This window comes from Pleurodeles waltl, chromosome 6 (genome assembly GCF_031143425.1).
Source record: "Pleurodeles waltl isolate 20211129_DDA chromosome 6, aPleWal1.hap1.20221129, whole genome shotgun sequence".
NCBI classification, from domain to species: domain Eukaryota; kingdom Metazoa; phylum Chordata; class Amphibia; order Caudata; family Salamandridae; genus Pleurodeles; species Pleurodeles waltl.
The window spans coordinates 70,130,612-70,157,276 of record NC_090445.1 but is presented as its reverse complement, the minus strand read 5'-3'; the positions used below and the strand labels follow the sequence as shown (position 1 = coordinate 70,157,276).

At 42.1% G+C, this 26,665-nt stretch overlaps 1 protein-coding gene across 1 annotated transcript in view; it reads left to right on the top strand.

The window, feature by feature from the left end:
- Positions 1–26,665, top strand: part of LOC138301481 (butyrophilin subfamily 1 member A1-like) — a 57,316-nt gene that overhangs the window by 7,706 nt on the left and 22,945 nt on the right. Inside the window, exons 3-6 of the mRNA XM_069241992.1 lie at positions 13,188–13,535; positions 14,147–14,428; positions 23,459–23,575; positions 26,618–26,638. Coding sequence (XP_069098093.1) covers positions 13,188–13,535; positions 14,147–14,428; positions 23,459–23,575; positions 26,618–26,638 — 768 coding nt within the window. The remainder of the gene's footprint in view (positions 1–13,187; positions 13,536–14,146; positions 14,429–23,458; positions 23,576–26,617; positions 26,639–26,665) is intronic.

Sequence of the window (26,665 nt, the reverse complement as noted above, 5' to 3'; positions counted from 1 at the left end):
CAGGTCGCTAACATGGAGGTCTGCTGACGTCAGCAGGCCTCCATGTTAGCGAGTGCCTATACTCGCAATGGGGCCGCAATTTGCGACCCACCTCATGAATATTCATGAGGTGGGTCATTGCGACCCCATTGCGAGTTGCAGTCGGTGTCTGAGACACCGTACTGCATAGCAATTTGCGACTTGCAAATTGCGAGTCGCAGGGACTCGCAATTTGCAAGTCGCAAATTGCTTTTTTCCTACATCTGGCCCTATATCCTCCACATAAGCAAGCTGGCTAATTCCTGTATAGCCTAATTTGGGTGTTAAACCATCCAGATGGTACAATGCCAAAAATAAAAGCAGCTATGTATCTGCAAAATAATAAAGGTGACAACTCAACTCATCCCTGTTTTAGTCTGTGTGCAGTATAAACTCTAGGTGATAAGAGACCCCCTGCTACCTTTATTAGCAGCCATGCATTGTCATGCAACAGCATCAGGAAAAAGAGCAGTGTTTGATCGATGCACCAATCGGTTAATTTGCCCCACAGTTTTCTCCAGTTTACTTTATGAAAGACCTGTGAGTAGTTCAAAGCACACGTTTAGTGATAGTCACCTTTTATAAGGATGTGTTTACCAAAAGTTTGAGGGCAGTGATGTAATAGAGCAGCTGGCTCTGAATCTTGTTTGATTAAATGTATTAATTTAATATCAACAGTCCAATCCTGCAAATAGGTTAATAAAAATTGGGAAAAATGCTTCCCTTCCGAACCCAAGAGAGGAATAAGACAGTATTTTTTTGGATTATCTTTCTGTTCTTTTTAGGTTTTGCCTATGCTTGTGAAATCTCTTGTATTAAAAAAAGTCTGAAAAGGGGCTTAGAACCTGCCCATTACTTATTTTACGTACCATTCGTTGGAATCAACGTTTGTCTAATTTCCAGGCTTCTGATTGACCAGCATCTCATCTACTTTCACTTTGCATGTCTTCCTGCTCTTTCTGCTTTGCCTATCCATGCCGTGAAGCATGGTCCAAGTACAGCTTCTAGTCACTGGCAAGTGGCTACGCACTTCAGAAGGTGCTATTTTTTATTTCCTATCTAGAACTCCATATGAGTGCATTTGCAGGCTACCTCCTCAACTCCCCTGTACTCTTCCCTCATCGTTCGTAGCACTCTGCCCCACCCGCTATTGTGCCCTTATTGCTTTTTCCTTCCTTCCTCATTGCTTGTTTCTCTTATTCATCATTGCTTCCCCTGTTGTATTTGCTTGTTTCCATTTACATACCAGACTGATGTCTCTCAACACTCTATTCCCCCTGCCCGCCACCCTCTTTTTGTCTTCTGCATCCCGGTCCCAACTTCTTCAGTTATTTCCAAAAGCATAGAGACAGTGCTTTAAATTTTCACAGTCGACACAGTGATGTGTCAGAGTTTGCAGGGGCTGTCAGTGGTCGAGACGCTAGTGTACCATGTTCTGACTATCTTTTTTCTCGCCCTGCCCTCAACATACAATACTGTTCCATTTAAATATTGAATTCTATTCTTGCGCAGGCACCAGACGCCCCATGCCTAATTTACTATTTTTTTCTTTTACGGACTTCAGATCTTCCTTTTACCCTGCCAATCTTTCCTTTACCTTTGCAAGTGGCTGTTTTTTTGGCACTCTTTTTTTTTAAAGTCTTTTTATTTTGTTTTCAACAGGTGCATAGCATATCCAATTAAGCATTACATAGTAGCATATTGTTAAAGCACCAAAATAATGCAAAAATAACAAACAATACACTCCCTCCCCTTCAAACCATCCCCAGACATTTTTTGGCACTCTTATAACATGTTTTTCTAAAGCACAGAGTTGACAAGGTACATTTGTGTTTAGTATATTTCACCAGTAAATCATGATTCACATATACAAATGCAGGGTATGATAAAGCCTTTAATAAATGTATTTTTTTTAACGCAGTAAAATAATAAGATTTAAAAGCTTTTAACCTTTTTTTTTATCAAGACACTGTCATACACTTCCGCTGTCTCCTGGATGAGAATGCCCGAGAGTCGCAGCTGCAGTGTAAAGGAATTGATAGACAGTTCTTCACTGAAACTCCTCCCGGAATCGATTGGGAGGGGGGTGAAGCTGTTTACGTTGCAGCACTTCTTAAGAGTTCTTGTGTTTGAAGGCGGCATGCCCCCTCTCCCATCCAGCTCCTTCCCCCAGCCTAACCTATATTCTTGCTTCAAAGCATTTACATTTGCCACCACCGTCACTTCCCACCGTCCCTGTTGCCTGCTGCCCTCCCTCCCACCAACAGTGATGGACATCGCACATTGAAACACAGCTCTGGGGGCTGGGGCTACTCACTCACCTACTAGGTGATAGTACTTTGAAACTTCATGGTTGAAAATGTAAACGTAGCCTTTTTTTAAGACCCTGGCAAGGGTCAACTCAGCCGTTTGTCTTTCAAAGGGATATCAAATCTGATCCATTAAGCAGGACTAAGATATTTTTCACAGTGCAACACAACAGATGTTAGGCATCACTATTGGTAATAGCCAATGTTTAGCTATCACGTGTGAGGCAGGATTTTCAATAAAAAATAAATAAATAAACATTGCATTGTGCAGAGGCTTTGAAGACCAGGTCAAGTTTAATTTTACTCGTACATCAACAGCCTTTTCAATTTATCACAGTTCTGGAATCAAAGATACATAAACCAGGGACATATTTGAAGAACGTTCACACGAAACCTAAATCCCAGGAGGTGAAGCGGTGAGGAATGCTCATAATGTAGGGACCATTTCCTTTTCAGTGGGACTCTAAAGCCATTGTTTTTAGGTCGAGCCTAGACAGCACGCATGCGCTGTCTGCAAGACCTGTTGGAATGAGTAAAGGACTTTGCTCCCGCCTACTGCTGCCTGCCCCTTACCATAGGTTGCTTTTCTTTGCTGCCTCCTAACTGGTTTGGCAGCCAATACATCACTTCCTGTTCTTGGCTGAGGAGCACCAGCCGAGTACAATTTAATTACACCTAGATTGTTTTTCTCTTGTTTGGATGGACTATTTTTTTATTGTTTCCTGTCAGTCATGTTCACACTTGCGGTTTGTTTTCTGCGTTTGCACTTCACTTGTTCCTTACTTGACATAATCAGTAAATACATGTAGTTGTGTGTGTGTGTGTGTGTGTGTACTTTGTACATTTTTTGTGACTTTATTTAGCATTAAATCGAAACAGGTGTTGAATCCTCAGCAGCGGCTCTCCCTGCAGAGTGGGAGAGCTGATACTACAATATTCACTGCACTCGGGGAAACTCACCCCATAATGCTTTGCAGCCATTCCTTTTAAAAAAATGTTTGCCCGCATCTCAACCTGTTGCGGACCACCAAAACATTCAGAACAATGTGCTCATTCTGTCCAGGTCATCTTCTGGGTCACGCTAGGTTAGAGGGAGACCCAAAAGCATAACCTTTACCACCATTCAATGTATATTTAATTTATCATATGGCTGGACCTTTTCTTTTTACAGCTCAGAGGTGTTATATGGGCCTTGTTTGTAATAATATTTTGACAGCCTTACTAGGCCTGCAAATGTATAATGCACTATGCTTTCCAGGGGTGGAAGGATGCATGTGCTGTCAGCAAAGGAACTTCTGGCAGCATTCTGTGACACTGTACTCTGAGTGCTTTTGGCTCCATAGGAACATCTAGCCATGACCAGTGGTACTGCACCTTCTGCTGTTGACTCTACAGGGACATTGAGCCACAACCAGTGGTACTGTACCTTCTGCTGTTGATTCTACAGGGACATCTAGCCACGACCAGTGGTACTGCACCTTCTGCTGTTGATTGTACGTCTAGTAACGACCTGCGGCACTGCACCCTTGTGCTGCTGACTCCACAGCTAAATGTTATTTAAAAAGCCAGCTAGGCCTAAAATTGTGTAACACACTATGGGGGTCATTATGGCTGCGGTAACCGCTGTGCGGCCGCCAATGTGGCCGCACTCACGCGGCCCCCATTATGACATTCCCGCTGGCCCGGCAGGCGCAAACCAAGTTTGCGCCCGCTGGCCCAGCGGGAATGAGGCCACAACATAGGAGCCGGCGGTGTTGCGGCCGTGCGACGGGTGCAGTTGCACCCGTCGCGCTTTTCACTGTCTGCTATGCAGACAGTGAAAAGCTGGCCGGGGCCCTGTTAGGGGGCCCCTGCACTGCCCATGCCAGTGGCATGGGCAGTACAGGGGCCCCCAGGGGCCCCAGGACACCCCTTACCGCCAGCCTCTTCCTGGCGGTGCAAACCGCCAGAAACTGGCTGGCGGTAGGGGGGTCATAATCCCCAGGGCAGCGCTGCAGCGCTGCCCTAGCGGATTATCACTGCCGGGGCTAAAACGGCGGGAAACCGCCGGCCCCGGCGGTGCGACCGCGGCTCTACCGCCGCAGTCAGAATAAGGGCCTCCGTACCGCCAGCCTGTTGGCGGTACGGACGCCACATTACCCCTGGCGGTCTCTGACCGCCAGGGTCGTAATGACCACCTATGCCTTCAAAGGGCTGGATATATGGTTCCACTGCAATGTTCTTTGTCATTCTTCTTTTATGTATAACTAAATCAGTTGACAAAATGCATGTGCTGTCACCGGAAGAACTTCTGGCAGCATTCTTTGACACTGTACTCTGAGTGCTTTTGGCTCCACAGGGACATCTAGCCATGACCAGTGGTATTGCATCTTCTGCTGTTGACGCTACAGGGACATCTAGCCACAGCCAATGGTACTGCACCTTCTGCTGTTGACTTTACAGGAACATCGAGCCATGACCAGTGGTACTGTACCTTCTGCTGTTGACTCTACAGGGACGTCTAGCCATGACCAGTGGTACTGCACCTTCTGCCGTTGATTTTACAGGGACATCTAATAACGGCCTGTGGCACTGCACCCTTGTACTGGTGACTCCACAGTTAAATGTTCAGCCAGCTAGGCCCGAAAATGTATAATACACTATGCCATCAAGGGGCTGGATATGGTTCCACTGCAATGTTCTTTGTCATTCTTTTTTCATGTGATTATGCCCTCTAGGGGCTGACTATATGGCTACATGACAATGTTTCCTCCAAATGCCATTTTTAATGTGGTGCTCTCTTGGGGTTGTTCAGACCATTACAGTCTAATGCCAAGTGTATGAAGGAATGCACAAATACATTTTTTCCGATAAAGGTTTAATGTGCTGCATGGCTAAATATTTATAAATTCCCAAAGGCGAGATTGTCATTACCATTTTTAATGCCAACAGCTCTAACTCTCACTAAAGTGTGACCTATTGCATTGCAAATGCTTGTTTTAAAATGACTGCATGTAGGGCTCTGTTATTGCCCATTAATTTGCAAAGGTGAAATATATGTTGGCATCAAGCACTCTGCTGGAGTTGGCTCACCACAGCTGCTCAATGGGCTCCATTCACATTGGACATGTGGGCTTGACCTGTCACTACAGTATCCACCACAATGCAAGTCAGTATCTGCTGACATGCCTCAGAGTGACAGGACAAAGGATTAAAGCCTTACAAATCAATTTCAGTTAAAAACATTGATCAACGTGGAAAGCCAATTACCAGCATGTCTTCTGCAGTTCATCTGGGCTTCCAGCAAAGTTTATTAAAGTACAGGGCTTCTCTTACCCACTAAAAATAATAAAGAATAATTTTGCTATGAGGTGCCTGTCCTCCTAACACAATCAGCCTTTATTATTTTAGTGTGAGTAAGCGTTGTCACAGGCTGGACAGGACATCCTGTTATGTGAAGAGCTGTCATAAATAACATTGGCAAAGCCAGTGTGTGTTGCCTATGCAAGGTCTTTCAGCTTTGTCTATGTTTTGTTTAGTCATGTTTTACACACCACGGCTGCTGTGAAGCATGGTGGAAAGTAACAAAAAAAGAGCTATGACATGTCATACCACTGTTTTCTTCACTTTCAGCCATGCTGTTGTACAACTTGGTTAAAAGGCATTGTGAAAGCCAACAGCTCGCCAATAACTCTTGCATAGGTGAAACCTATTAGCTTTGCCAGTGCTTGTTTGTAGATGGGATGCATTAAAGCACCTTTTCGGGACAAGGGAATTTGACCTATTTGAAGGGCATGTGAAAACAAAAAGAGCAATAATGCAGTTCAAAGAATATCTTCTTTTAAAACATCAATGGAAATCCCATTCGGCCCTGCAGCTTTTGATAGATGTGATTTTTAAAATCAAAGCTGTATTCACTTTGGAAGTGATGTTTAATTCCATTTTAGAGTAAACAGGTAAATAATTTGTGACTAAGGAGTTACCTGCATAAATATCTTTAATGAACGCTTCCAATTTTTCAAACAGGATAAAATGGTCATTTTCTGGTCCGTATGATCCAAGTCCATTTCTGACCACAGAACAGAATCGCTTAGGGTTACTATGTTTGCTTGCAAGAAGTAATTGCTCCAAACCTCATCCTGGTGTATATGGGAAAGCTTTGATAATTCCTTCTTATAATACATTGGGGATCAGGCTCCAGGTTAGTGAACGTTGACCCTGTAGGAGTTGCCGTAATTGCTTCCAATACTCTCTTCTTGCAATTACAATCTTATGATTACTAGATTCTAATTGATTCCGCAAGTTGGGTACTGAGATAGAAACAATAAAGTGGAAAGTTTGATGTAACAATTGCTCCCAATCATCCATCTAGCTGATTTGCTCATTGACTCTTTTATTATCTCAACACTTGTATATATGGAATCCTGTCTACCAAGCTGAAATATCTTAACCTTAGTAGCATCATTCCATCTGATTGTTCTTTGATTTTCTGAAATCAAGGACCCTTGTGTGTGAGTGTCCAATAGTCCAAAGTCTGTGCTCGAAATGTAAAGTGGTTATTTGTGCATTATGATCACTGTCCGGTCATGAGGTGATCTTGTAACTGGTACAGGCTGAAAAAGTAGAAAAGTGTAGTAAGGCAAGTGTATGAGACATGTCAGGAGGGCTGGGAGTCAATTGTCAATCGCCCATTTAGCGTCCAAAAGCCTACATTGAAAAGTAAGTTGGGCATGTGCTTAGTTTATGGGCGCTTATTAATACACCAGTTGTCTATTATGACCGAAGGAACGCCAAATAATGTGTCAGCAAGATTCTCTGACTGTATCTTACCCCATTTGTTGAAAAAATTAAAAAACAAAGGGGCATATTTACAAGAAAGTGGGGCATCCGCATTGATGCACCATTTTTCTTGTGCCACCCTGTGCCCCATAACAACACCATGGGTGCGCCGTATTTACAGTATGGCACACCATGGTGCACAGTACCACAATAGCGTCAAAGATGTAGGCGCTATTGTGGCTCTTTGCTGCACTAGTGGCAAAAATGTTGACGCTAGCCCAGCAAAGCACAGGGAGGCCCATAGAAGATTATGGTTGTGTCATTTTAATGCCTGCCATGAGTAGGCATTAAAAATTATGTCACAAATGGCGCAGTGAAATCTAGTTAATTTCACTGTGCCATTTTTTGGGGCCTCCCTGCGTGGAAACTCCCCCTTGCACACATTATGCCTGGTGCAGGCATAGTGTGGCGCAAGGCTTTACAAAGTGGTGCAATGCATGCATTGTGCCACTTCGTAAATATGGTGCTGGGAAATTGCCTCCTAAACGCCACAGTAGCGTTAAATAAATGATGCTGGTGTGGCGCAAAGATGCGCAAGGGGCTTGTAAATATGTCCCATAGTTACCAGTAATCATTACAATGGTTAGTGTAGTATGGTCTAAAATATCCTTGATTTCCAGGAGGGCATTCAGAATTTGCACTTTATTCTTTACTGAAGATGGGTGAAAGCACACATCTAGCATCAACAGTTGTTTCTGGCCTTTGTTACCCAGATGTTCTGAGAGCACACAAGTCAATTTTTATTTAATTTAAGGCTAATCCAATATTAATCATAACTAGGGCCTTCGGTTTTATGGTATTTATTTTTTTAACATTCCTGTCTGCATTTATCCATATTCATTTTTAGGTCATCCTATTGATATGTGTCCATATTTATTTTGTGCTTTGTGAGCAGATGAGGGGATACTTCATATATTTTTGCTTTTATTTATTTAATAGATAAATGTGCAATCATAGTTTGATGCCTGTCAGGTTTTACCACATCACACCTCCTTAATAAAATAATAACCCCATATTAAAACAAAAATAGCATACTAGCACATACTCATGTTGTGATATGCAGCAATTTAAGCAAATTTCATTGAACTTAGTAACTCCCCCATGCTGCCAATATGTACAGCTATTGGCCTGAAAGCCATTAATCTTAGCATGGGAGTCACTCAAAAAGAAGCCAAATTATCTGTATTTTTCCACTTTGAAAGTCGGGAATGTGAAGGGAGTGGTGTACCGTGAAACCTGCAGACAAGCAATGTGATGATTTGAAAGAAACGAGACATGACTTGTTCCATTAGACGCTAATATGACGTTCCATTAAGATAATGTTCAGTAGCAGATTACTGAATTAGAATAAACTGGTTCAGCAATAGTTGATGGCTGATTAGGTGTTCAGAGTACATTTGTGAGACTGACCTAGAGCAAATTGCTATTAAAGCTGCTGGATTCTTGTGAGAGCGTGTAGTAAGGTTTTTTAAAATGTGTATATTTATAATCCTGTTCCTTAGGAAATTATCTGGACTCACACAGTTGGTCAAGTTATCTGTACAATCTTGCAATTGCACCTGGCTCCCGTTTTGTTTTTGGAATACATTCAGATATTGTGGTTTGAATGGTGTTGAAACGGCAAGTGCTCAATCAGCTAGTTCGTCCTTCTTGGAGAGAATTGCTGGTACTACACAGTCAGAGACCCAGATGGGTCTAGTGATCCCCATTTCCCCCACCTCTTCTTTAATCTGTGTAAATCTGATGAGTTGATGTTTGCAATTTGGGAAAATAAATTAATAATTTAAAAAACTTTGGATGTGTTATGATGTCATGAGGGCCTTGTGAAACATAGTCAGGGTGAGATCAAGAATATTCTGTCTGAGTTCCATCACCAACGGAGAATTTCATGAAATGACAGTTTTGTTGCATTTGACTTGTCTTGTTTCAACTCTGCCACTGTTGGGATGCAGGAATTATTAGATGATATAATTGAAGGAGCCGCAGTCAAGTGCATCAGTAATATTTGTTGTGAAGGGCAGTTTGGCTACATAGGAATTGCTACCGTGGTTGGATCCTTCTGCTTAGTAAGTTTGTTCAGAAGCAAGGAAAACTATCTGCTGTAGTTTATGCCAGAATTAAGTTGTCAGTTTTAGTAGAATCCTTTGCAGCAAGTAAATTTGGTAGAGTTAATATATTATGTTGTTTGTAAGTCACAACCTACCGGTTTGCTAAAGACATCTTGGGTACTTTCATAAACTTGACCTAGGAATGCATTCACCCTGTTGATTACTAATTTCTTTCTGGTTTGTAACTCACATTTTCTGGATTTCTATTTGCTGGCTCTATTTGCTTTAGGCAGTCCAGTGTGAGTTTGGCCCTCCTGTTGCCTAAAACATGTTTACTGTATTCTACCACAAACTCGGTTTCTGTAAACAGTGCTTGAAATCTTGTTCTCAACATTTCACATTTGCTGTGCATTCAAAGACAGAGGTGAAATGTCAGGGTGTCTCTTTCATGAAGCTTGGTGTTTATTTTTCTCTTTGTGACTTCAAAGTGAGAGAATTTATATGATAGCCTTGCCATGTAAGAGGAGGGGTGAAGCCTGTTTTTTTTTAGCACACAACAAAAAAATGAACTGTGCACATGTTTCAGAGTATGTCAAAATTAGTACGAATGCCCAGAAGTAAAAGGTAAAAATGGTTAAACTGGAAGCAAAAGGTCACATGGCTGGGCTGGAAGCAAATGATATGCTTGCCCATGACAAGAGAGCTGAGGCAATTACAGAACACTGAATGTAGGGCACAGTGCTTATGGGTATTGTTAGGAGCACTGAATGTAGGGCACAGTGCTCGTGTATATGGTTAGGAGAACTGAATGTAGGACACAGTGCTCGTAGGTATGTTAAGGAAGGCATAGGCTCAGTGATTGAAGAAAAGAAATGGTGTGTAAGGATTGCTTGTAAGTTGGAAATTGCCTAAATTGACATGCTGCCACAATTCTTCCATAAAGATTAACCAGTGAGGTTTGAGTTTGTGGGATCCTGGAGTGCCACCAAGTGGGGGGTATCTCCGCTACACCGCTTGCCTCACGCCTCACATCCACATGCCCCTGTAAGCCTGAACCAGTGTCTTACAAGTATACAAGGAGTCCCCGGATGCTATCTTCCAAGGGGGACTCCAAAGGCTGGTCGCAGGGCTGGTCTTGCCACACATGTGGAGGAAAGCTGAGCCCAAGCAAGAGGACAAATGCCGGACACACGACCCACCTCCACTGTGCCCCTCCACGCCAAGAACAATGCTGGTGTTCAGCAGTATTTGCCAGTAGGTGCTGGCAAAAGCGGCAGAAGTTTGGCAAGGCCTTTGAAATGACTAGTGTACTGCTGGGCGCGGACACAGGCACACGGGCACAAGAATGAGAGTTGGCAGACCAGGGAGTTAGGCAGGCAGAGAAGCATAGAGACGGGGCCCAGAGGAGGAGTGGGGCAAGGACCGCAGGGCCAGCGAGACGCGGCAAGGGCACGCAATTGAGGTCGGGATCTAGTATGTTGATGCTATCCACGCGACCAGAGAGGCACACGCATGGCTGTTTCACTAAAAACTGTTGCAAAGGAATACATTCAAAGATTTTCTCACTATTCTACTACATGGAATGCATGAAGTTCTGGTGCACACAACATCTGTTTTTAACACATGAAATTTTACATAGTATCTTGTTCAGTCTGGGACAATCGCTCTGTGCTTTGGAAAGTACACTCTGTTTACATAGCTACAGAAGATCACTCTCCGGCCCAGTGAAGCCTATGAGTTCTTCATTATAGCAAAGAATAAATCAGCAGCACGGGTCACATGTTAGAATGCAATTTCGAAGTGAAAATGGGCAACAAGGACTAAGTTATCCTTAGTTTAACCAAACCCTGAATTTTTACACCTCAAGCATTGAATTATAAACAATCCTCGTTCACACATCTCATGATACTATTTAAATCATGAGTTAACTGGAATATAAGTAGAAGTTAAGCTTTTTGTTCTGAAATCTAATCGAGAAGTAGTGAGTTTTAAAAATAGTGTAAAGTCATTCCATAGTTGAGGCATAAGAACTGAAAATCAAATTCCACGAAGAGGATTTCCTGAAGTGAGAAACCTTGAGGCAGGAGAGATCAGACAAGAAACAAAGATATACCTGGAAAGTCTAGAGGGTAAAAAAAAGAAGAAGTTCTGAGGCAAAAATGTATTTACCGATAGCAAGTAAAGATTTGGCTCTAGTGCCAAGATATGTCTCAGGAGGCCACCGCAGCTTGCATCACCCACTACCACTACCAGCGCTGCCAAACACAAGTACCTGGGCTACCTACTAACCAGCAGACAGTACAAATGTGCACATGCTTGTATGATGATTATTTTTCATATGTTTTGAATTGTAAACACTCTACTGATGGAAATGTGCAGCTGAAACAAGTGTAAAGTCCAAGTTCTGCTACTGTGTTCAATCTATTGCAAGCCAGAGCCTGCATTAATGGGAGTTGGGGGTTGTGTGAAGACTGCCACTGTGTAGGAACAATTAGTTGGGGTGTGTGAGGGTCAGACACATCCTCTGAACATGTTGTTGCAACCTTGAGACAGCAGCTAGGAATGAGAGATAGAAACCACAGGGTTAAAGATAGAGGCAAGTACATTTTCTCGGTGGCCACTGGAAGGAGAGATCTTAGATTGTTCTTGATGCAGACTCGTAGACCGGTAACAGGATCAACACCTTTGCAGGCTGGCCCAGACAAAATGTATCTCCCAGCTGTGGTTTTTAGATTTGAAGGATCTAAATCCAAAGCTGGGTTTTGGGGGGAAGACTTCACCTAAGTGGGTCGGAGTACACCGTCCATTGTATGAACATTGGCCCGGTCCCTTGGGAAACAGCAATGCTGGGGAAATTAGTTGAAACTACTCAGTTTGCCTGGCTGCCAGTCAAGAGCTCAGAGGGTTTTCAGATGAAGTCCCTTGTCGCATGTGTAGGTCTAGTGAAACAGAGAGCTTTTAGGAAGGGCCTGCAGGGTTTCTAAATTCAGAGATGATCCTGTGGAATTCTTTGGAAGGGGAGGACAAGGAATAGGGGATGCTGCAGGAACAGTAGTTCTTCCTGTCTTTCCCCATCATGTTGCTCACCATACTGAACCTTCACCACACCTCACTGAACCGGATACCTTTTCCCAAGCTGCAGAGGGGATGATGCTTTTGGTTGTGACTTCAAATCTGAGATTAGATTAGGCCCACCTAGAACCCACGTGTTGTGTCTCTTATCTTATCCTCTCTAAAGCCGCAGTCGCTCACACTATTTCACTTTAATTCTGCCATATTGTCATTAGCCATTAAAAAGATGTTGTGAAAGTCCCCTAAGCCCTTTTAGGGCGCACATGTCCATTCCCATTGCATTACATAAGACCATCTTTAGCCTCCAGGTTTAGCCTCGATGTCCTTTAGCTCTTGCTGTGTTCTTTGAGTTATAACCATTTTGAATTTTTTGCAGCAGCCCAGCACCTTTTACTTACTGCTCCTCCTCACATCTACATTTTACTTTCTTCTTGCCAAGAAGACGTCACTTCCAAACAATCTTTCTTGTGCCGAGGTCCCATGTATGCTCCTAAATGCCATTTTTTGTCCTTCTACTTAGATTGGTACAGATACCACATCTCACTGGGCATGTTCCAAGGGATCCCATGACCGCTTCACTCTCCCTTCACTGATCTTCTTACTCCCAAAGTCACAACTTTATGAAACTCAGTTGCCATCTTCAGACAAATGAGGCAAATTAATTATTGTGTATTGGTTCAGTGCTTTAAAATGTTCCTTGAAACAGATTACATATATCTGGGATGTCCATCAAGGTCATTGCAGTTGGCTACAAATCTCTTTGATTTGCAGTGGTCCACTGCAGTTTTGCATGTAATGACAGGGGCAAAACCATGGTGGACATGTTCTGTTGCAAATTGATTATCTCTGACTCATATATGTCATTCTCGTAGCAAAAAGGGACTTTCTAACTTTGTTCGAACTGAACTATCTTCTTTTACAGCTAAATTTTCAGTCATTGGTCCAGACCAACCAATCAGAGCACCTTTTGGAGCAGACATCATGCTGTGGTGCATGCTCTCGCCTGCTATGGACGCCTCTCATATGGAGATCCGCTGGTTCCGATCTCAGTACTACTCGCCAGTGCACCTGTACCGTGAGGGCAAAGATGAAAACGACCAGCAGCTCTTGGAATACCAAGGCAGAACAGAGCTCATCAAAGACGGCATCCAGAATGGAAGCGTGAGTTTGAGGATATCCAGTGTACGCCTATCTGATGAGGGGCAGTACAAGTGCTTTTTTGAAGACAAACCCTATTATGATGAAGCCATCCTGGATATGAACGTCATAGGTGAGAGCCAAGAAAGCGCTGGAGATGAAAAAGGCAGGCAGAAAAATGGGTTATCAGAAGTGTCAACAAAGATGCAGTTTTTAGGGTATCCATATAAAGTAAATTTACATAATATGAATCCCAGTGAAACTCTCCTCAATAGTAGTTTTTCTGGAACTCTGTCATGGATCTCTGGTCCAGGAGAGCTTATGTTGAATCACAGGAAAAAATGAACCTTATCTAACATCAATTCATACATATCCTTGTATATAGAATGTGAAATAAGAGTAACCTGTTTTCTAATATATAATTTCATACTACAGTGTTGCCCTTTCTTAGCTTTGTAAATACCTGCTCAAACAGCTGCAGACAACACATAGTAAGGGGCTGGGCTTGCTGTCATTATGAGCCACCCACACCTTGCTATCGGTATTATATTAGGATTTCACTTCTTCTGTCCCTTTTCTGTTATTTAAGTCACAATTTCCTTGCTAATGTTTTCTCTCTACTCTATTATTTAGATTCTGTGCCACCTTCATTGTATCTTTCTGTCCATTTCTACTGATATATACATGTTTGTTCCTCAACCGCCCTACAATGCCTTATAAAGCTAATCTAATTTCTTCATCTAGGGTCCGGCTCCCCGGTTCACTTCCACCTTGACCAGCAGCAGGATGGAGGTGTACGAGTCGTGTGTCTATCAACAGGCTTGTACCCAGAGCCTAAGGTTTTCTGGAGTGGGGAGGAAGGTCAGAATATCTCATCTGCTTTCAGAGTTCAGAAGAGGGAGAACAGTGGGCTGTACAGCGTGGAAGATGTTGTAATCATCATGCAGCCAGCAGGGAGGAAGATAGACTGCAGTATACATACCTCACTTCTGGACCAACCCAAGGTGGCAACTCTGTCAATAGGAGGTAACTCCAAAATGGCGCACACCACCTATCGTTTGACGAATTACCCTTTGTCTTCCCTAGAGGTAGACTGAAGATGAAGATGAAGATGAAAACTTGTTTTATGTAGTTCGTAATACTGAGGGTTTCGCAATCTCTAAGTGTTTTAAATAACAGATGGTATTTCCCTATTTTATATTCAAAATTGACAGTGCTTGGTCAAAGACATTCAATAATTTTGTTTCTTAAGAGACCTGCCACCCTAACAACTTGCTATACTGATGACAAGGAAGGAGCAGGTATGTGGCATATCTACCACGATATGATGCATTTCTGCTCCCTTCCTCTGCTGGCACACTGAGTGCTGCCTAGCACCAACGCAGTCACCTGTGCACCATTTATGCAGGAACACCTTCCTGCTTAAAAACAATTTTCAGAGGCATTTTCCTCTTTCTACGTGTGCTGCACATGCTGAAAGAGGAAATAAGGAGGAGAAATAGACATATTTCTCCTCATTACGGCTCTGTTAGAATGGCGTAGCATTTTGACGCATTCACGGGTTTGCAACTTCTGAATACAGAGTAATGCAAGGCAGTAACTTGTGCTACATTGAGTTAATCTAGATTTACTAAGCCATGCAGAGCCATGCAAGGTAGCGTGGGTTAGTAAATCTGACATAAGGGCTTGTGTTGCCTTGTGTCACTTTGCGTGACTAAAGGGCAGTGCCAGCCCTTAGTAAATCTGGGTCCAGATTTGCATTGATTTTACTCTTAATTTCCTTTCACCTGTGGTTAACAATGAGTATGTTGATTTCTGGTAGAGAGAGTGTCTTAAATGAATTATTTGTTAACATGATTATTTTGGATAACTTCAAAAGTGTAACATTCACCAACAAATTTAGCTTTGGGTCAAATGCATCTTGCAGTTTGGAACTGACCACCTCCGTTGAGGCACATTGATAATTTACATCAAACTCTTTCACCTTTTTGCCAAACCCAGTAATTCATGAGGACAATATAGAACTAATTAGTCAAACTCACTGGTACATTGGATTGTATCATCTTTTCAATTTAGTCTATAGATTATACTTCTTGTCTTCTTTTTCACTAAAAATATATATCATGCATCAAGACTTTTATCTGCTACATTATTCACAATACTTAAGATTACTGACTAAGTTGTTTAGCATATATTTGTTTTGTTGACAATTTTACGTGTCATGTTGCTAGATGACTCTTCATAGTGCTATAGCAACCCTGGTTGTTTCATTGTAGTAAAGTGATATTTCTTGACGTCTGCAAAGAATGATTGTTTTCAGTGAGCTGTAAAGGTAGATTGTGGCATGATGTGATTTGTCTATGAGTCTGCTTTGTAGGGAAGACCTAATCCCAGAATCAAGTGGTTGATCCCAATTTTGCACTTATTAAGAGTTGTGAAAACTGCAAGGGTACTTTCCATACTGCTCGGATCAATATTACCCAAAGGGCAAAATTCCTAAGGAATTACTAGCATTTGAGTTAAGAATGGGGAAACTCTCACTGATTCCCACTTGTGTTTAATCCATTTCAAGCCTTTTCCCCGCCACTCACATTTCAGCAGCTGAAAGCTGCTGAAATGTGTTCTTGGAAAAAGAAATATGACTGTGGTTTAAACGGGTAACCAGTAAATCATGTTAGCAGCTAAACCAATAATTATGAACATCTCAGAATGATAGCAGTGTAATATTGAGACCGGTCCTGAAGGAGGAGCAAGAATGTCCCATGCATGGTAAATGGATGTGTATCCCTGCTCTGAGTGGACTATGGTATCACACTAATCTAGTGTACACCTAGGCCTAGCCTTGTCCTGGGTAATGTGAGATCAGGAACCTGTTCAGCGACCTGGTGGGGCACAACAAGCATGCCCTCAGTGTGGGTATAGGATGATTGTCTGTGCACTGGGTGCATTGAATGAAGTGATGGTATAGGCACACTTTATTTTACAAATATTTAGAGTGACTAGTCTTTTTTAGGGTTGAGTCTACGTAGCATGCACTTACGCATGCGTATCGCTTGTGAGATGCTATAGTAGTTAGAAAAGGGCTCGGAGCCCCGTCCATGTCACGTCAGTATCTTTCATTGGTTCGTGGGCTTGCCTTTTATAATCTGCTTGCTTTCACTAGTGGAAGGCATGCATATGTCATGCCTTTTCTGGTGGTTAGCCCTCCTCACGATCGCGCTCATTTTTTTTCTCCCATTTAATGAGGCAAGAAAAGTCCGGTTAGGAGTTTACAACTGCTAATAGCGCTAACTCGGAGAAATGCGAGACCCGTTGCATTGCAAATGCTTGTTCTCTGTGCCAGAGAATGAAATCTAATTACATGTTTTGTGTAAAGTTTTAATGATATTTGAACCTTGTGTAAACAATGTCTGGTAGTAGGATTCTGTGGACGTCTGGTTGAGCATAGCATGAGGTGGAGGAAGAGGTCAGCATCCTCAAATAGTGGAAGTGTATTGCCTGCATTCATGTGCCTGGAGGGTGGAGATCCAAACACTTAACTGAGGACGACAGAGGGTGCCCTTCAAAATTCAGTAAGGTTTTTGTTAGCAGAAAGCTGTTGATCAGTTCTTCCCTAGCACTGTCCTTTGGCAGATGGTAGGGCCTAAGGATGAGACTGCAGTTTCTGTTGTTCAGGGTTCCGAAATTTCTAGACAGGTCCTGCTCTTTTGCTTGTCTCGGACTACTGACTTAGAAAGGCTGATGGTAGGGAGGTGCAAAGATCTCACACTTCATTGTGCCAATGTTTTAAATGCTCCTGCTTGGAGCCAGCATCACCACTTGCTTTGCAAAACGGCTGTGTCAGAGGCATAGCCCGAAAATTAAATTAAATGAGAACTACCCCAAACCAGATTTCAAACCTTAGACAGAGGAACCACACCCTCTGTCTGGAAATTGCAAATAAAAATGGGATTGACACTTTCCCACTTTGTTCTAGTTCTAGTTATGCGAGCAGAGTACTCAAAGAACTGTTGTGTGACTATGACTGGCGTCTGTTTGACATCCAGTCTACCAGAGGTGAGGGGAAGAAGCTGATGTCTAAACAACCAGATGGAGACACTGAAGATCTGCTTAACACATAGCAGTCTAGAAGGCGAGATGCCTGCTCCTACAAAAGGAGAAATTGCCCAAGAGAGACAAAGACCACTGGGTTCCTGGCATGAGGATCACCCAGAATTTGCTTACTGCACTTGGAAGCACACACATAGGTGGTTTGTGTCATGAGGGGTCTCCCATTGCAGCCTTCTCAGTGGACTGACAGAAATCAAACCAAGAAGTAATTCCATACTCCCCAGCACCCCTATAGTACTTGAAGTCCTGGTGCATCTGCCCGATTACCCTCAGATGATGTTGCTACCAGAGCAAAAGCTGATCCCAGCCTAGAGATTATAATAGCACAATTCCTGTGTGAAGCTGCCCTACAGGTGTTATTACCTGAACAAGCATCTAGCATGGAGGCTGCAGCTGCAGAATGCACACTAATGGGATCTTGGTCTAGGGGCCACACCTGCCTGAGTGGGTGCCCACCAAGCAATCCTGCAGTGCTACTCCATCACTGGGGCTCCAGTTCGAAGTGAAACAGTTTCCACAATCCTGTGTCACCCAGTGGAACGCCCACCTACACCGACCAACCAGGACAATGTAAGCAGGTAACGGTGCCTCACATGAGAAACTAAAGTAGATGGTTTAGACTGTGTTCTGTAGCCGAAACATTGAATGTTGCCTAAGTGAGCCCTTTAATTTGCCTATGAATCTTTGTACTAAACAGAAAACTGCTCTGAGTGAGTGGAGACCTAGTGAACCTCACCTATGCCTGATCTAGAATCAACCAGCTATAGACTTTATACCAACTCCTAGAATGGGAAGATGGCTCCAGAGCGGGTAGATCACTCACTAGACATCGTAGATGCAATTGCAGTCTTTCTTTTTACTAAGATAAGCACTGGACAATGAAATTATTGTTGCTGTTTGTTGATTGTTGAGTTCCGAACTCTTGCCCCATGCACTACCTTCCTAAGAAGCGTTTGCCTGGTCACCCTCACCTCCCTGTGAGTCAAGTATAGAAAGTGTGTACTTGGCCCACTTTACAGAGCCAATGTGGAATGGACTCTTGGGTAACAGTCACAAACAAATTCAACGGTTGGGGTCCAGGAGCCAGTGCTTAATTTGAGCCGGTGGTTTCCAGTGCCTGCTACTGGCATTTTATTTCAACGCTGGCTCTTATAACAGCCTGCCACATGGCGTCGATGTTTATCTAATTTTGTGAGGAGCACAATAACAGATGTTTAATAATTAAGCTTTGGGTGGCGCTAATACCTGCCACCCAAAGCTACAAGAATAGCTTGGGCTGCATGTATTAGTCATTTTAAATGTATAGTTAAAGTCTGACTTCTCACTCTTGTATGAATGTGATGGTTAGTTGTGACTGTGGTGTCATTGGCAGCTCTAGTGTAGGCAATGGGTGGAGCAAGCTGCAGTGGCCTCCTGACAAGAGCACTTTTTATTATTTATTTTTACAAATTAAGTACTGCCAGTAGCCCATGTCTGACCTGTGGCCTCCTCAGTGGGATCTGACAATTACACAATGCAGTTTGGCTCTCAAAAATTGATAGAGAAAATTCCTGAGTCATAAGATTTGCATCCTTATGGATTTGCATCATTGTTTTAGAAGGTTGATGAAAAAAAAATAATGAGAGGAGCTAAATTTTCAGGATTAGATTAATTGTGGAACCAGGGTAGTGAGGTAGCTACGTCTTTCGCGCTGGAACAATTTGTGCATTGTGCAAAATCTCGTGAGTTCAGCCCAGAGCCACGGAATGGTTTCAACATGGGAATAACATGATTGAATTTTTCTGTATCCTCCAAAATGTTTGATGCTGTGTTTTGGCAAGGCACAAATATGTGTTCATGCATTACCCTAATGTTCAGGAGTTGAGATACATTTCTGACAATTCACCAGAATCCCTTTCACACATCTAGTGCTGATTACTAACCTGGATGAGACAGCACACATGGTACTAATCTGTCCCCCTAAAGAGCCCAGTTGGTTATGTTCTTTGTGAAGGAGTCGGCTGAACCTCTCCTTGTTGGCTGGTGGCCTCAGTTTGGGTGCAGTTTAGTACAGTGGTTCCCGGCACCTCCATCCATTATCTATCCACATGTGCTTGGGGGGAATCCGGTTGTCCACCATATCGCGTTTCTACGTTTTGTATTAATTTTCTTTCCTTAAGATTGAAAATAAGCTCTTCCTATTGTGACTTTGAAAGATGTACTCTATTCAGTATGTGCACTGACGGCAATTGATGTTCTTCCATCTACGTAAACCTTTGTTGACAATGGAATAAAAACTGGTATTTATAAAGCCAAAGTTTTCATGGCACTATATTTAAGAAGAATATTTGTTAGGAAGAAGAATGTATCATGTAAAGCTAAACTTTAAGCTTTTTCCTGAAAGAATGATGGAGCAAAATAGAGTTTAAGTCCAAGAAAAGAGATGGGAGAGAGGGAGAAGTGTGAGAACGACAGAGATTGAGATATAGGAAGAGAGAGGTTACAAAAAGGTATATGTGTGTGCGTGTGTGCGTGAGCGCGCAGGTGTGGGAGAGAGAGCTAGAGAGAGGGGGGTAAGACAGAGATGGAAAGAGAAGGGAGAGAGGGATAGAGAAGGAGACAGAGGACCAAGAGAAGGGGAAAGATGGGATAAAGACATGATCAAGAGAAAAATGGAAGACTGGGTTAGAGAGAAAGAAAGAAGAGAGAAAAAGACAGGTTCATGGGATTCTGCATATTGAGTGGCATAGCTCAGCGAGACCTGGCCTATAGTGGGTGGTGGCTTCACTGCACCTTGCAGGGGCACAGTTTTTCTTATTCCACTGGTTGTAGGTGGTGGGTAGCGCTAGTTATTTTTGAGTTCCAGGGCCCATTTTTCATCATCAGACTTTCAGCTGTAGCAATGGAGAGAAAGTCAGAAAAGGGACAAAGAAAAGGGAGGAGAGAAAAAAACACTGCTAAGAAATGAAAAAGAAACCCCAACGTGAGACTGAGAGCCAGGAAGTGTAGGGTGGAGGAAGGAAGAGGCATGAGATGAAATTAGGATTAACAGATTAAGCACTGGTGCTCTATTTGTACCTTCCTGACATCAAGGGCCTCCCTCGCACCACCGAGGGGATATCAGATACTGCTCGTTACCGCCAGGTAATGTCTGGCAGTAATGGCAAGCAAAAAATTCAAAATTATTACCACACCATGGTGTAAAGCTACCATGGTGTGAGGGTCCTTAGTTTATATGGTCCTGCTTGACAGCTCAGGTGTCACAAAACAATAATGTGAGCATCGCTAGAGAGGGGCTTTAGCTCCACACCCATGTTGGGAGCCAGGGGTACATGTTTTCAATGTGTAGAAGTTGCATGCTTAAATAAAAAAGCTCCATGACCTTGATTTTTCAGGGACAGACACATGACATTATAGAGCTATTAAAGTGTCTTAGATAAGTAGATAGTTTATGGTGTTTTCTCTGTCCGCAGCACAGATGGCACTACATGGATGTTTATGTCTGGCTTGAGTGCAACTATCACGTGATCTCTTGACCTACACCAATATTATTCTACAGTTCAATCTTCCACACAAATCCAATCAATTAATACTTGTAGAGCGTGGCATATCACCTGTCTGGTCTCAAGGCGCTGTTGTGGGCGTGTTGATCACTCGAAGAGCCGGGTCTTGAAGTGCTTCCTGAATTGCTTCAGTGATTTGGTCTGTCTGAGGTTGAGTGGGAGAGTATTCCATGTCCGGGCTGCGAGATAGGAGAAGGATTTACCACCAGTTGTGCTTTTCCGGATTTTGAGGATGGGGGCGAGGGCGAGATGGGCAGATCGGAGTTGCCTGGTGGGAGTGTAGAAGGTCAAGCTGCAGTTGAGGTAGTCTGGTTTGATGTTGTGAAGTGCTTTGGAAGTGTGAGTCAATAGCTTGAAGGTGATGTGTTTGTCAACTGGGAGCCAGTGGAGGTCTTTGAGGTAGGCAGAGATGTGGCTGTGGCTGGGGATGTCCAGGGTGAGTCTGGCTGCTGCATTCTGGATTCTCTGTAGCATTGCTTGTAGCTTCTTTGTGATGCCGGTGTAGAGTGTACTGCCTTAGTCCAATTTGCTGCTGACCAGAGCGTGGGTGACCGTCCTTCTAGTCTCAGTGGTTGGGCAGGTCCTGGTCAAGCAGTGCTCTCCTGCCAATCCACGCTGTGCATGACCTTCTACTATTTTGGCCAATCAGCAGAATGCTAGTAAGCAGACTCTGGGTGAAGCCTGTTCCTAACACTCTAGGTGTGCTCGGCGATGTTGGTCACTCCCTGTGTGATTGAACACAGAATATGCAGTCGAAGCTCATAGTGTGAAGATTATAACCGGAGTTTCCATCTGCAATGGGGGTAAGGCAAGGTTGTGTTTAGGCCCTTTTCTTCTATATATTAATCGCCTTGACAACTATCTGTGTATTCGTGTGAAGTTCCTGTACTACTTTACACAAATGATGCGGTCCTAATAGCGAGAACAGTCAGTGACCTACAATCTTTTTTTAATGCTTTCAATAGGTTTAAGACTTACCTGGGCCTTAAAACAAATATAACTAAATTGTTTAAAATTAAATGTGGTCCAAAATTAGCTAAAACTAGGAAATTTTTGCTTGGTGGCTCAGAGATCAAAACATCCCCCATTTTACCTATCTAGTTGTGCCTGTTGATGCTGATTTTAATTGGAACCTTTTAAGGAGTATAAGAGTTTTACAATTCCTATTGACGCTGTTTTTAGATTCTCTAAAAGGCTGGGGTATGAACCTGTGAAAGAATTGCTTTGAGTTCTTAGGAGCAAGTGTCTATATATTGCCTCTTTTGGTGCTGGTGTTTGGGGCTATGCCAATAGTAATTGTCTCCAAATTGCTGAAAACAAATTCTGAGAAGGCTGCTGGCAGCTCCGCAGTCAACTCCTACATCGTTTTGCCACAAAGAAGCCAGACTTGAGTTCATAGAAGACTACATTAAACTGCAGCCTATGCTACTTTGGCTTAGAGTTTGAAAGAATCCAAAAGCCGATTTCTGCAGACTAGTGTTGGCTGACTACATAGGCCTGGATAGGGCATTAGATATACCATGGCCTAAGTACATAGCAGAATTACTTTGACAACTTTAGACATCCCAGAATTTTCCCCCTCAGATGCCCTCACTGCCGGAGCAGCATGCAGAGTAAAATAGCTCTTTTATAAATAGACCCATGCTACTCGCATGGCGGATAGGGGAGTTGGGGTGGCAGAGGATTCGCAGGAACCCTCTCATGCCAAAGTATATCCTGCGCTGAACCTGTATATAATTTCACATAGCATCCTTTCCCGTCCTACCTTCTAGTCCCTGCACAAAGCACTTTATTTTATTTTGTACCTTATATGTCGGCAGTTTCTCTGCCCATTGTTAATATTGGTAGAAATTAGATCTACTGAACTGGCCTTTGCTTATTTGCAGAGCCTGGGAAATAAAGAGGTTATCAATACAGTGCTGAATTTTATTTTGAGTGTTCTTTTGACTTGTAGCAACTACTGAGAATAGAGGTTTTTAACGAATGCGTTTATTTATATTTCTTAATGCTATGTGGAGTAATTATGTAATGCACTGTATTTTATTTGATGCTAACTTTAATCGCTTAAATGAGTTGAATAAATTATTTATGACTGACTGGAATATAACTGGAGGTGATTGTACAAGTGTATGGAGTTAAAGTGGAGTACGAGTGAAGTGTCCGGAGAGATAGTTCAGTGCTGTAGCTCATAATACATTGCTAAGAGTAGTTATTCAATATATGATAGTCACAGTGTAGTGCTGTGCATGGTAATGTGGTCCTGGGAGGTGGTTTTATGATTTGAGGGAGTAGTGTAATGGGGTGATTTAAATGTGCTGATGTTTGGATGTGGTAGTGCAATCGTGGAAGTGGTACCCATGGTTCTTCCTGCATCTTAGTAATTATAACACTCCTTTCCTTCTAGATGCCTTCTTCCCAAAAGCCTCTCAGTGGATGGTGGCTTTTGCATTCTTATTAACCATATTCGTATTATTCACATTTGGTGTATGGTGGTACATTAGGAAGCAACACAGAGAAAAAGGTAAGATCATTGGGGAAGTTATTGTGTGATTAAGTGAGTTTGGGTGTTGAATGTCACTGAAAAATATATTAATCTGCATATGTACTTACTAAGCAAAGCCAGCCTTGTGGCGCATGCCCAGCATTCCATCCACAGAGCTAAACAGACCTTCAATACAACCTTGGTACGTTGGTGACTGTGAAAAGTGACTCATCAGAGCTATAAGATGCAGTCTTATACAACAAATCAATCAATAAAATAGTCCAATAAGAAACTATTATTTAAAAACAAGTTTATGTGACATCATTGTATGGGAAAAGTAATTTTAAAATGAAAACTTATAAAGGTTTCAATGTTTTGTTATGACACAATGGTAGGTATTTGATGAGCTTATTTACTATACTAGACCCTTATGCTAACCCCTTATTTTTATGGAGTTACAATATAATAAAGTAGTTAAGATACAACCTTAATTAGTTTTCGCAAGCCTAGTTGAACGTAGTGTAATTGTATTGAGACATTAATTTTATCCTCACATATATAAACGTTGAAGGTTTAAGAAAATTGTTTAAGATGTTAGAACACATTATAGAAAAAGGAAAATGCCACCATAATATCACCCATATATAAAAATGAAGAAAATGTTCAAAATTAATTAAAAACAAAAGAAATAAAAACATTGCACCACTATTAATCACTGGCGAAAAGCATTGTATTGCAAATCAATGGAAAATCAAAAAGAGTTAATACTTTACTTCAGAGAGATTTCTGGAACCTAGACACATCTATTGACTAACCTACAAGCACATCCATTTGAATATAAATTAGGGTAGGAAATGTTAGGTTGGGATAAAATGACACGAAGGGCCAACCTGGGGTATGTGTCTGACATGAAGTCAAGGAGAATGAGATAGAAGTCAGGTTAATCTTCTCGGAGCTGACGGTCGGTCTCAAACATCTGGTCAGAAGAGCTCCAAGTTTTAGATTCCAAGCTAGTCCAACCGTCATGCAGCTTTGTTCTGGGCTACACAGGATTCCAACGTTGCCAGTTAACTGGAAAAAAATTGGACACAGGGCAGCAGCGTCCTCCTACCTCTGGTATCATATGATCCATTCCATGGAGGCCTTGTGTCACAACTTCAGCCCAAATCATATCTCTATGCTCATACCTTTAGTGTCATACTGACCATTTCACAAAGCCTTTTCTGTGAATGATTTTGCTTTACTTCTGAATTTCCTTTTTAAAGTATTGCACACTATGGTCTTCAGAAACAAAAATGGTTTGACTAGTCCCATTGTTGTAACACAACCCTGAGATCAATTTATCTCTATTAACTTTTTGTTTCCTTGCTCCACGTGTATGTGTCTTCTAAATGAGAAATTATTTACTCCTTTCTGTTCTCATTTGCTCCTTGTTTTTCCATCCTGACTGTTGCACATAGTATGTTATCCAGAGATGCACTAAAGCCCCATAATATTATAATGTCCTCCAAGAGGGGAGAGAGAGATTTTATGAGGGTAGAAGATAACGTCTCCCTACGTCTTACCTATCACTCCAAAGGTATTGAATAACCCTAGTGCCAAGTCATGGTCCAGATAAACTCAAAAACCTCAAGTACAATGCCCCAATTCAGTTTTAATGACCCTCATACACCATCTAGGTCATTTCATTCATCTGAGCTACTTCTGCAAGAAGAGTTGAAATCAAAGGCTGAACATTTCAGAATTAGTTAGTCAGTCTAAGCCCCAACTGTCTCTCTAGGGAAGTCTGGTAAGAATATTGTACATAGCATGCAATATAACACTGCTAGTCTGGGTGCAATTATATTCTACTCAATAGAAGCCAATGTTTCGGCTTCCGTAGAATGAAAGGCGGAGTCAGTAATCCCGGAACATAGGCATGTTTTAGGTTACACGCAGAGCTCTGTGGCAACAAATTCACAGTGGTTTTCAAGGTTAACTTTTCTTTTGCATATTTACAACTGTATTCAAGTATTTCTTGCCTAGAATTAGAGGACCATTCTGATTACAGTTGTGATAGAAATCCGACTGGCCCGCTTAAAGTGTCATGAGTGAAACTACTGTAGATCTCAGATTCTTTGAACCAGTTGGATAGCTCTTCTCACAGCATTGGTACTCCCTTTGGGAACGTTCTGCAGTCTTAACTTGTAAGACTGTATAATACCAATGGGTGTAGGTAATTAAGTTTTTGAAGCTGGCTGGCTCCAGAAGCACAAAACTAAACTTTAATCTAAGAAGCAGGTTTCTTCAATTATTCACTTTTTACCTCATGGTAACATTCATAGGTTGCCAAATAGACTACTACTGTCCTACTAATGGTCTTTTTCATAAGTCAGCCACTTTATAGAAAACTGACATGGAATCCTGTTAAAGTATTGGTTGTACAGTAAGGACTTATGGTCAGAAATAAGTTATTTCATCATACCCATCTTAATACATTTCAGAGAAAGATTTCAATTAAAAATCACTTCAACAAAACATCCACATTTTACTATGTATTGGGTTGTTGGGGGTTTTAATAAAACATTTTGGATGAAATAAGTGTTTTGCTTTTCAATCAAACCAACCTTTTCTTATATCCCTTATCCCTAAATTTGCTTATAACTGTCACCCTGACTTTTTGCAGAACCCTAATCTTGGTGCCCATCCTCACATTGCCAATATCCTTTAATGTAAACAAAATTTGAAGATTGATCCTTATCTCACTTTAAATCAAAAAATATCTTGTAACTTATCTTATTGAACCTATCGTCAATGACTGAAAAATGGGTTAGGCAACAAACAGCACTTTGGCACGAATAAAATAATGGAAGAAACTAGAATTTCACCAGCTTCAGGTTAAATATAAAGTGGTCACGGGAGGCTGTGTTTTCCATCATATCATTGTTGTTTGTTCAGAAAGTTATGACTACTACTGCGTATTTAACTCCTCACCTCTAAACTACACTGTTGTCACGTCATGGGCCACAGGAGAATGAAATGTGTTCTGCATACTTATAAGTAGTTTGAGGATAACCTTCAGTTATTCATATTGTTTTGCAGATGTTCTTTCCTCGCAACTTGGTAAGTCCCTCCTTCAGAAAATGCTTA